General features: G+C 43.3%; 1 protein-coding gene and 1 pseudogene across 2 annotated transcripts in view; both read left to right on the top strand.

Annotated features, from left to right (window-relative positions):
• The first annotated feature begins 1,321 nt into the window (after window positions 1-1,321).
• Window positions 1,322-2,780, top strand: LOC116570022 (annotated as a pseudogene).
• Window positions 2,781-10,440: 7,660 nt separating this feature from the next.
• The window catches only part of SPATA6L (spermatogenesis associated 6 like), a 50,522-nt gene continuing 48,831 nt past the window's right edge, over window positions 10,441-12,131 (top strand). The window contains exon 1 of one of the 2 annotated variants that reach the window (XM_032307591.1): window positions 10,441-10,718. In XM_032307591.1, coding sequence (XP_032163482.1) covers window positions 10,680-10,718 — 39 coding nt within the window. In that variant the 5' untranslated portion in view covers window positions 10,441-10,679. The remainder of the gene's footprint in view (window positions 10,719-12,131) is intronic. The other variant, XM_032307590.1, reaches the window with a different exon arrangement.

The raw sequence follows: 12,131 nt of genomic DNA, 5'->3' as shown, positions 1-12,131 counted from the left end.
ACCCAGGCACCCCCAAATTTTGTTATTTTTACTCTCAAATAACGTCTCGAATCTATTTCTTGTCAGTTGTAGTGCTTCCTCCCTAGCCCAGGACATCATTATCTTTCTTGGGACTACTACTGTAGTCTTCAATGTCTCTGTTCCATTTTTGCTCATAACTCTTCACACAGTTACCAAGGAGACTTAAAAATCTATGTATATAAATCAGATCATGCCACACCCCTGGTCTGTCAATTAAATGCTTCTAATACAAATAACAGGAACCCCAGCTAATAGAAACTTGAACTATAAGGAAAGTTATTTTTAGCAAATTCAGGATCAGTGTTAACAAAAAAGGATCAGTGTTCTCAGGATTGGTTTAGCAGTTTGTTGATGTTGTCAAGGACTCAAGTTCTTTCTATCCTTTCCACCATCCTAAGTCTGTTGACTTTCATCTTCAGGCTTGTTGTGGCTGCAGGATGGCTGCCATAGCTCCGGATATCACAGCAAAACAGGACAACAGCCAAAGCAAGAAGAGAGGAGGCAAACAGCTATATTTACTTGTGGCTCTACTATCAGAAATAAAAATGTTTCTCAGAACCTTCCAGTGATTTCCCCTTATATCTCATTGTCCAGAATTGGCTTAAATAAATTATGATTCACTCCCTGAAGTAAGACGCATTGCCACCCAAGCAAAACTGGAGCTCCAGTAGCAAGGAAGGAAAGCTTATGGCTATTAGATAAGCAATAACTTTGTTTGCTCTAACTCTGAGTTCCTATACTGTCCGATGCCAGCCACCTCTTCAGTGTCATCTCTTAACTTCTTCTACCCCCTGCCCAGGTCTCTCTTAGTATGTTCACTTGCCTCCTTTCAGTTTCTCAAACAAATGAATTTCCTCCCTGACTCCTGGCCTTCTGCATTCTGTTGCTCCCTTCACTGGGATATCATCTGTCTAGTACTTTAAAAGTCCTGCTAGTGGTCATGCTTTTCTTGTTAGATTGTAGATCAGATGTCATCCCCTTAAGCTTCTCTGTCCACTGGGTCTAAATTAGGTTCTTATTCCTTCTCCAACCTATAAATTTCTTTCTCAACCCCAAAACTGGATTCCTTCCTAGTATTTATCATACTGTAACTATCTTATGTCCACTTATTATCTTCCCCTCCTAGGATGGAAAGCCCACAATGGCATAGACTGTCTTTTTGTTCACCCTTGTACCTTGATTGTCTAAAACAGTATCTAGCACACAGTAGGTGTTCAATAAATATGTACTGAATTGATGAATAAAGAATGAATGAATGAGTGGAAACAAGGATAAAAGGAAACGTGTGGTAATAATGTAAAGACAGAAGACTATCCTGGCCAGCCTGGGCTGCATTTGTACCAAAACCATGAAGAAGGTAGCCCGGGTCATCACTGAGAAGTACTACACTCACCTGGGCCATGACTTCCACACCAGCATGAGCGTGTGCAAGGAGCTCACCATCAAGCCCAGCAAGGAGCTCAGCAGGATCACAGGCTCTATCACACACCTGATGAAGCAGATTCAGGGGGGGCCCTGGGGACAAGAATCTCCATCAAGCTGCAGGAGGAGGAGAGAGAAAGGAGGGATAATTACACGCCCAAGATCTCAACCCTGGATCAGGAGATCTTGACACTAAGGAAATGTTGAAACTCTTGGACTTTGGCAGCCCGTCCAACCTGCAGGTCACTCAGGCTGCACTTGGGATGAATTTCAAAATGCCACGTGGAGCCATTCAAATCTTTCTGCTGTGCTGTAATATCTTCAATAGACGTCGGACAACAACCTTAAAAAGAAAAAGGTGAAAAAGGAATGGAAAGAGGTATATTTTGGTAGGAGAATAAAGGGTGGATATAATGACATCATCTTAGCCATTGCTGACTTTGGGGCCTAAATCCTTCGCTCGAGTTCAGTGGATACTTTTTACAAGTCTTGGAACTCAATCAGACTCTTACACTTTCTTATATTGAATCATAAATATAATTCCTTGGAAACTGCTTTGGGTCATAATTATCCTACTGCTCCCATGGTCATGGAACTAGTCAGCTGACACTCAAAGGAGCAAATTAGTTTTTTCTGAGTAGAAATTACTTTAAAACAAAAGGATATGGACTATGTAGTCCAGAACGCCCAAGGGCAGTCCTTGTGGAAGGGTCTGTGTAGTATTAAGTAGGTATTGAGCCTACAAAAGCCAGTGAATCAAAGTGGAAGCCAGAGTAACATATGAGTCTGACTCACAAACTCTAATAAAGTTTGTGAAATAGATCCCATGTGTGAGTCCAGATCCCACATGACTCCAAGATTGTTAAAAGCTGTTCAGTTGCAATTTAATTCCTTCTTTGGATGCTTTCCTCATACTTGGGGAAAACTCTGGAGAAGTATGTACACTTACAGAAATACTCAGTTTGCCAGCTCCTGTGTTGGATATGCACGTAGAGGCCACTCTTCTAATACACTGCTTCTTTCTTCCTTAAGTGGCTCTCCCTCTGAATCACTTGGAAAGTGTTATGTATCCCAATAATTTTCTTAATCTGCATTTGAAGTAAGTAGATCCACCATGTGTTCTCTTAAAGTGTCTATAAGAATTCTACTGAAGGGCATTTCATAGTGTTACCAGTAAGAGTTCTCTTGTTGGACTACTGTAGGACAGGAGGAGGTTCACATAAGGATTCTTTGGATATAAGGATTGGTTTTCTTAGTTGAGTATATGTTAAACATTTTAAAATTGTTATGACTATTTTATACACGAAAGTATAGAATTATAATAAACACCATATATCCATCCCCCAGATCATAATGATGAAGATTTTGCTACATTTGCCTTATCCATTCTTTTTATTAATTTGCTGTAGTATTTGAAAACAAAATCTTAGACCTCAGATCATTTTACTACTACATACTTTAATACGTAAACATGTTGTTTAAACAGTGTTAATATTTACCTTGCATAAACGTAAGGACATTATCATACCTATCAAAATTAACTGATGCCCTTATCACAGTCAAATTTCCCCAATAATCTCAAATATTCTCTTTAAGTTGGTTTGTTTGAATCAAGGTCCCAGTAATGGCTGCATATTACATCCGGTTGTTCGATTTCTGAAGTATTATTTAATATTTCCCCTGATCCTTCCCTTTTTTTTTTTTTCCCCTTAACAACATTGACTTGTTGCAGACTACCTGCGTCAGTTGTTCTATAGAATGTCCCACATTCCAGTATGTCCGTTTCCTTCCTTGTGGTGTCACGGATATGTTTCTCTCTCCTCCACCTTTCCTTTAAGTGGAGTTAGCCCTAGAGCAACACTGTTCAATAGAAAATTCTGTGAAGTTGGAAATACTCTACCTGCCTAGCCAGTATTGTAGCCACTAGCCACATGTGGCTATTGAACACTTTAAATGTGACTGGTGTGAGTGAGGAACTGAATTTCCAATTTTATTTAGTCTTAGTTAATTTTTTTTTAAGATTTTATTTATTTATTTGACAGAGATCACAGTAGGCAGAGAGGCAGGCAGAGGGGGTGGGGAAGCAGGCTCCCCACCAAGCAGAGAGCCCGATGCGGGGCTTGATCGCAGGACTCTGAGATCATGACCTGCCGAAGGCAGAGGCTCAACCCACTGAGCTACCCAGGCGCCCCTAGTCTTAGTTAATTTTAAATGTAAATAGCTATATGCAGCTGTCTTGTTATTGCAGCTTAAGTGGCTTCATTAGAGTCAACCTCACCTTTTGGCATAAGCGTTTCATAGGTCCTTTCTGTGAATCACATAGGGATATAGGATGCCACCTTTAGTAATGTTAAGATTAATCAGTGGGTTCATTAAGTTTTTAAAAATATAAACTTCATTTTTTAAAAAAGATTTTATTTATTTATTTGACAGAGATCACAAATAGGCAAAGAGGCAGGTAGAGAGAGAGGAGGAAGCAGGCCCCCTGCCGAGCAGAGAGCCCGATGTGGGGCTTGATCCCACGACTCTGGGATCATGACCTGTGCCGAAGGCAGAGGCTTTAACCAACTGAGCCACTCAGGCACAGCTAAACTTCATTTTTATGCAGTTTATGAGAATCAAGGAAAGAGTCCAGCATTGTTTACTGAGCTTTTTTATACTTTCATAGTAAGAGTGAGAAAGGTGAACTTTTCTGTATATCAAACTGTGAGAAAACCAAACTGTTAAAAGAACATTTCAGAGAAAGATTTAGGAGAAGGCAGATATAAAACAATTATTTCTTGGGTCTCAAGGCTAGGCTTGTGCTTTTTTATTTTATTTATTTATTTATTTATTTTTTTAAGATTTTATTTATTTGACACAGAGAGAGAGATCACAAGTAGGCAGAGAGGCAGGCAGAGAGAGAGAAGGGAGGAAGCAGGCTCCCCATGGAGCAGAGAGCCCGACACGGGGCTCAATCCCAAGACCCTGGAATCATGACCTGAGCTGAAGGCAGAGGCTTTAACCCACTGAGCCACCCAGGCACCCCCCCTTTTTTTTTTTAAAAGATTTTATTTATTTGACACAGAGAGAGAGATCACAAGTAGGCAGAGAGGCAGGCAGAGAGAGAGAGGGGGGCTTGTGCTTTTTTAAAAAAAGAAATTATTTGAGAGAAGAGAGAGTGATTGAGGGGTGAAGTAGAGAGAGGGAGAAGCAGACTCTGTGCCCAGCGAAGAGCCCAACACAGGGCTCCATGCGGGGCTTGATCCCACAACCCCCAGATCACAACCTGAGCTGAAACTGAGTCAGGCAACTAACCAGCTGAGCCACCCAGGGGTCCCTGGGTCTGTGCTTAAAAAAAAAAAAAAAAAAATCAGGGGGCGCCTGGGTGACTCATTGGGTTAAGCCGCTGCCTTCGGCTCAGTCATGATCTCAGGTTCCTGGGATCGAGTCCCGCGGGGGGGGGGGGGGGGGGGGGTCTCTGCTCAGCAGGGAGCCTGCTTCCCTCTCTCTCTCTCTGGCTGCCTCTCTGTCTCCTTGTGATCTCTGCCTGTCAAATAAATAAATAAATAAATAAATAAAATCTTAAAAAAAAAATCAGAGCTGGGTAGCTCCGTTGGTTGGGCATTTGCCTTTGGCTCAGGTGATGAGAGGGGTCCTGGGACAGAGACCTGACTGGGGGGGTGGGGGGGGGTCCCTGCTCAGCGGGGAGTCTGCTTCTCACTCTCCTTCTGCCCCTCCCATTGCTCCTGCTCACTTACTTGCTCTCTCAAATAAATAATTGAAAAAAAAAATCAGTGAGCTGAAAATGCATGGTTGCTGAAATAATCCGGATTGTTTCCTGTACTTGGATTTTTTTTTTTTTTAATCTTTCCTTTTCAGGCATTTCTCACAAATGTTAATGAACAGCTCACTTTGGAAACTTAATCTGCTGGTATTGTTCACATGTGCTAATGAATAATTCACTATCTCAGAAGATTGTAGGCCTAAAAAGGAGTCTGAGTCCAGAACAGGACCTGGAGGTCTTTTTCACTTATTATTGAATACAGCTTCCCTGGGAGAGACAGTTTGCTCTTATAAGTGGGCATTTAAGTGCTGCAGAGAATAGCCCCTCTTTCCTTACCTGCTGCGTTGTCAGATCACCCACGTGGCCCTTCTTTGTCCTCTAGAGAGGAACTAATGTCAGGATAGAGGACAGGACAGTGAATCTAAAATCTGGTTTGACTAACTCCATCCCTTCCAGCCTCTGGTGAAAACGACAGCCTCTCTTCCCAGAAAAAAGCCTGTATACACATGCAGGAAATGTTGCCCATTATTTCAGGGGCTTTAGGACCCCTGAGATGCCCAGGGTCACGGGACAAGTCCCACTGCACTGCAAGGAGAAAAGCAAACTTTTTCAAGGCATGCGGTATATAGGATGCCGCCCCTAACGCTCCAGAATTCCGTTCCCGGCCCTCCCTTGTTAGCCAGATTGGGCCTTTTTGTTGTTTTATGTATTCTGCTTGTTTTTGTTTTTTGTTTTTTTTTTTAACAGAATATTTTATTTATTTATTTGAAGATTTTATTCATTTATTTGACAGAGAGAGATCACAAGTAGGCAGAGAGGCAGGCAGAGAGAGAAGGAAGCAGGCTCCCTGCTGAGCAGAGAGCCCGATGTGGGGCTTGATCCCAGGACCCTGAGATCATGACCTGAGCCGAAGGCAGTGGCTTAACCCACTGAGCCACCCAGGCACCCCTATTCTACTTGTTTTAATTTGTTTTCCTGTTTGGACTAGATAATGGAAGTACTTGGTAGAAATACTCAAAAAGTACCTAAGGATATTCAACGAAAAGGAAATTTCTTCTCTCTCTATTCTAGGGCCCCTCCCCAAGGCATCTACTACTAACAGTTTCCATTGTATCCTTTTAGGAATATTCTAAGCATGTATGCACATATATTCCCTGTCTCTTCCAAATGGAAGCATACTTAACACATTTTTTTTGTTGTTGTTCAATGCTTTTTGCCCCTCTTAGTCCTGTATTTTAGAGAGTATTTATTGCTAGGATGTACAGCTCTGCTTTACTCTTTTTCCATGCTACATAGTGTTCCCTCTTAAGGCTTAAACATAATTGATTAAATATCACCCCTACTTAATGACCATTAAGGTCATTAATTTTTTTTTTTTTTTTAGTTTTTATTTGTTTGTTTTTTAAAGTAAACTCTGCAACGTGGGGCTTGAACTTACAACCCTGAAATCAAGAGTTGCATGTTGTACTGACTGAGTCAGTCAGGTGCCCCTAGTATCTTTTTTTTTTTTTTAGATTTATTTAATTTGGGAAGGGAGAGGCAGAGGGAGAGGGAGAGACAGTCTTGAGCAAACTCGGTTCTGGGCAGGGAGCCGGATGCTGAGATCACTATCTGAGCTGAAACCAAGAGTCAGTCACTTAACCCACGGCACTGCCCAGGCACCCCCACCCCCCTGCCTCCAGATCTTTTTTAACTACAAATAATGCTGTAGCCTGTATTCTTCTGTACGTGTGAAAGTATATCCACACACCCATTCCTAGCATTGGAATTGCTGAGTCCAATGAAACATTTTGATAGACATTAACAAATTGCTCTCTAAAGAGGTCTGTGGAAGGCAGAATAATAGCCTCCCAAAGATATCCTTGTCCTAATTCCTGGAACCTTTGAATAGGTTAGCTTCCACGCAAAGGGGAATTAACATTACAGATAGAATTAAATGGCTAATCAGCTGACCTTAAGATAGGGAAATGATCCTGGATTATCTGGACAGTGTAATCACCAATATCCCTAAAGAGAGAACCAGAGAGATAGCAGTGTGATAAGGACTTCGCTCAAATTTGCTGACTTTGAAGATAAAGGGAGGGAGCTCCTAGCTGAGGAATGTAGTGACCCCTAGAAGCTGGAAAAACAAAGAAAGGAAAAAAGCCAAGGAATACAGCCCTTCTAGCTTTGCTTTTAGCCCAGTGAGATCTGTGTTTGATTTCTGACCCACAAAACTAATAATAATAAATGAAGAATTTGTCTTATTTTAAGCCATTAGAGCCTTCTCTCTCTTTTTTAGTTTCCCTCTCCATATGAATACTCCTTTCTACCTTATTTGAGGAATGTTTACAATTCATTGTCTTGTCATTCATGTCTTTGGTTAAATGGAAAATTTGCAATCATAATTATCTGACTGTTACACTTTTGTTCTTTGCCAATGAAGTGTTTGGAAAATTCCCATGTGGGACATGTGCCATTTTTTTTTTTTTTTTTTTTTTTTTTTTTTGGCAGTGGCCAGGATGTGAGCAGGATGTGCTGATGTGTCATTTCTGCAGTGCTGATATCACTGCTGACCAGTCTGCCCTGCAGAAACACTGTGGGAACACAAGCTGGTCAGTGGAATTTGTTTTCTGCCACCCAGATGACGGCCTCAGTGATTCACTACTTTGCAATATGGGCCAGAGGCATTGTGTACATTGTGTACGTAGAAACTTTTACATCTCCATGGTAGCTCAGGTGACCATGGTGAGTGAAATGAACAAACGTAAATATTCCTCATCAACTCATTTAATACGTCCATGGCAGACTAACAGTAGTAGCTATAACTGGTCTTTCCTCATTCTGCGAATTTAGTCTGCCCTGATGTGGTGTTGATTCCCAAACTCAGCAGCTTCAGTGGGTGAAATCTGAAGCTGGTTCCTAGATGTGGAGGACAGTGAGAGACTGAAGAAAGAGGCAGGCCACTCAAGATCGGTAGGTGGCAGTTTTAATAAGCAAGGGTACTTAGGAACACAGGAGGCTTGTTTTAGGCAGCCACAAGATGACTAGATCTCTGCGCCCACCCTCCAGAAACTTAAAGGTTTATCTGGAGGACTTAACTGGGTTCAGTCACATGTACCATCCAGATGGTCTCAACAGCATTTTGCTCTCTAAAGGCCTGTGTTCTTGAAATGACTCCTGTTGTAGGAGTGGTGGGCAGAATGTATATCCAAGGACAGTGGAAGGGGATGACAAGCTTCCAACTGCTCTGGTTCAGCTTATGGGTCAACCAGTGGTCATGTCCTCTTGATGACCTTCTTCAACTTACCCATATAACTTGAACCCTATAGACTGGCTTGACGATCTCTGCATTTAACATCTCTTCAAAGATATTTATTGAGCATCTGCTGTGCTAGGTATTTAGAATACAAACTCTTAGCCATGCAGAACTCACCGTTTATGGAGACAGACAATCAACAATCATAGGAACAATTGTGAAACTGCTATGGTGATAGTTGCTACAAAGAAGAGACACATGTATTCATAGTCAGGAGAGTCCTCCTTGGGAGGGAGAGCAGAAGAAAGACCTGGGTGAAATATGTAGATCTGTGTTTTTGTCCTTACCAACATTGTATGCCACCATAGGTAAAGGGCATAGAGCAAGTAAAGGAAAGGACCTAGGAACATGCATAGCCAGGTAGAGGAGGATGAAGAGAGAGAAAGAATGGGCAGAGGGTTGAAGGGAAACCCGATAAGACTTGTATCCAACCCTAGGAGCCAAGCAAGGAGAGTGCAGTTAAGACCATTAAGAGCACGAGATGGACAGTGTGTCTGTACACATCAACAGGATTTCTGTGCCACAGGGGCTGTGAGGGGGCAGGGCACACTGGGATTCAAGTGCGGCTGTTTCCCTTTAGCTGTGTGGCTTTGGGGAAAAGGTTGTCTGGCCTCAGATCCTGCATCTGTAAAATAGAGATGATACCTTCCTCTAAGAGTTATTGTGGAGATGAAATAAATTAGCATATGCAAAGTGCCTAGCACTTTGCAGGTTCTCCATCAAGACTTGATTTCTCCCTTCCCGTAAGTCTCCGTCCACTTGTTTAGTCATCTTGGTTTGGTTGTTACTCTCCTTGATGACTTAGTATTGGTTTTGGTGACCTACCTGTGAGGGTCGACACTGGTCCTGTTCCTGTATATCACTGCTCACCTGGGTACCAGCAAGCTGTTGTGAGTCAACGAATCGGTTCTCTGGATGTGGCAAGGAGCCAAGCACTCACCCATGTGCCTCTTGGTGTGCAGACAGCCAAAGCAACAGGGATCGTGTAAGGACAAAATATACCCTCCCTCATCACAAGTGTTCCCGTTCCAGGGAAAAGAAATCCAGTTACCAAAGTGAATGCCTAATTGTCTCAGGGCATGTTTGTGCACTTGCATTCCTGCAAATACAGAAACCTCCGACAGCTTAGTAATGAATGACTCATCACAATCTCACATTTCTTTTCCCAGACAGCATTAGCCCTCCCAGATTTTTCGGATTGGCTAGAAGCAACCACTCCCTCCTCCTTTCCTTCCTTTTTGTCTATCAAATACAGTGAGTGGACAAAAGTGCATTTTCCCCTACTGGTTAAGAACTTTCGCTCTGCCTGCCACCTCTGATGGCTTTCACAGCGTGGCCCTGGCTTTGGCAACCGCTGCAACCATCACCCCCTGGGACGTAATGTAATTCCCTGCTTACCTTAGGTTAACAAAACGCCAGAAAAGAGAGACGGACAAATATTTCCACTGTGGCTAACATGGGAAACCATGGGAAGTTTTAATCTCAGAATTATCCTTGTATTTTTAATTAGCACACATGTTGGTTTCTTATTGATGGGGGCCATGTTTTCCAAACCAAATCCAAGGACCTGCCATTTCACAAGCAAGAGAGGACCTTCAGGACAGGCTACTCTATTAACTGGAATTGCTAAAAGAAATTCCAGGGCTCAGAGGCCGTAGAGCTACTAAAAATGGGAAGCACTTAGATGATAAGGAGCTAATGATCCTAGTCCCCTTTCAGAATGCACGCTGTAAACGTTTTAACATAGCAAAGGGGGCCGTAAAGAGAGGTGATGGGAAGGGCCACTGGAGCTCTGCCAGCATCCGGCGAGCCGGCGCCTACCGCTGCACCCGGGCTCGGGCGGCAAGTGCCCAGCCCGGGACGCCGCTTCGGACTGCGCGTGCGCCGAGCCCGCCCGCGTTCCAGGTGGAAGGTTGCGCCCGAGCGTTCATGGCAACGCCGCGCCTCCGCCTTCTGGAAGCCTTGGCTCCAGCTCCCGCAGTGTGAGACCCGGCCGGGTGCGAGGGACCTGGGCTGAGTCCGGGGGGACCGATGGGGGGACGAGGGCGAAGGGGGCAGGGGAAGCCGCTGGGAACGTTTGCCCCAGGGAGTGAGCTAAACTAAGGAAAAGCGGTCCCAGGCTCCGCACACAAGGATCTTTTCATTCCCGTCCTTTCGCCCACGCAGGGAGCGATGCCTCTGGAAGTGGTGGTGGAACTTCAGATCCGGGCGGTAAGAGAAGTCGACGAATCTCCACACCTTGCTCTAAATCAGACTCTTTCCCCAGGGTTCCTACATGGTCGCGACCACTTAAACCAGCTCCTCACCACACACATCATTATCTTTTGGGACAGATCGGATCTCTGTGTCCCTAAGATCTCTACATTGGTCTTCCCTGATTTCTTCACTGAAATCAAAATTCAGCCCAACCTCTTTCAGCGTTTTCCCCACTCACAGGACATGTTTGTTAGCTTTGTAAAATTTTCTATTGTTTTAAATTAACCATGCATTAAGTCCAAGAAGAATTTTATTATTTTTCCAGGATAAAGATTTGTGAAATAATTAAAAAAAAAAACCCTTCTTTAAATAACAAGAATTCAATTTCAGAAAGCACAGTCACTTCCTAATAACTTGCCACCTCTATGAACTAATGGAGTATATATTTTTAAAGATTTTATTTAGTTGTCAGAGAGAGAAAGCACAAACAGGGGAAGCAGCAGGCAAAGGAAGAAGCAGGCTCCCTACTGAGCAGAGCCCAATGCGGGGCTGGATCTGGGGACCCTGGGATCATGACCTGAGCCGGAAACAGATGCTCAACCGACAGCCACCCAGGCGTCCCCTAATTGAGTATTTTCTAAGTATTTTTCCTAGAGATGGCTCTGGCTTGCTAATTCCAAAAGGGGTTAATTAGTCAACACCTGTTTTATAAGAATCCACTGAATCCTGCTTAAGTGAGGTGCTGTGGCAGAATGATTACATTGTTCCTGTTTGGGGTCAGTCACTACTCTGAATTCAGCTTCCATCTGAAGTTGGTGACAGACGGTCATACAGGTTTGCCTTCCAGCTATACAGGGGCTTCTCTACCGGTCGTGATGTCAGTAAGTTACCGCCACAGAAAATCTGGTTAGCCTCCATACAAGAGACTAGTACCAGGGCTTCATTATTCATGCAGTTCTGAAAGAAAAACAAAAATTTCCTGAATTTGGGGTACCTGGGTGGCTCAGTGGGTTAAAGCCTCTGCCTTTGGCTCAGGTCATGATCCCAGGGTCCTGGGATCGAGCCCCACATCGGACTCTCTGCTCAGCGGGGAGCCTGCTTCCCCCACCCCCCTCTGCCTGCCTCTCTGCCTACTTGTGATCTCTGTCAAATAAATAAATAAAAGTCTTTTTTAAAAAATTTCCTGAATTTGTCCCATTTCGCTGAGAGCAAATAGGCCCAGACTTTATCAAATTGTGCTACATCAAGTGCTGACCATCAATATTTTGTGGTAAGGGAAAGGAATTCTTGAGAAGCTGAGTGATAAAGCAGTTTTCCTCTTAATCAAGGCAAAAATCAAACAAGTTTTCATCTCACTTCATTCAACATTACTGGTTTATTTTAATTTTTAAAAGGCATTCTTTAGTGTACAATTAATTTACAGTAAAA

The sequence above is a fragment of the Mustela erminea genome, chromosome 12, assembly GCF_009829155.1.
Source record: "Mustela erminea isolate mMusErm1 chromosome 12, mMusErm1.Pri, whole genome shotgun sequence".
Classification (NCBI taxonomy): domain Eukaryota; kingdom Metazoa; phylum Chordata; class Mammalia; order Carnivora; family Mustelidae; genus Mustela; species Mustela erminea.
The sequence above is the reverse complement of the archived record's forward strand: the minus strand, read 5'-3'. Positions and strand labels throughout refer to the sequence as shown.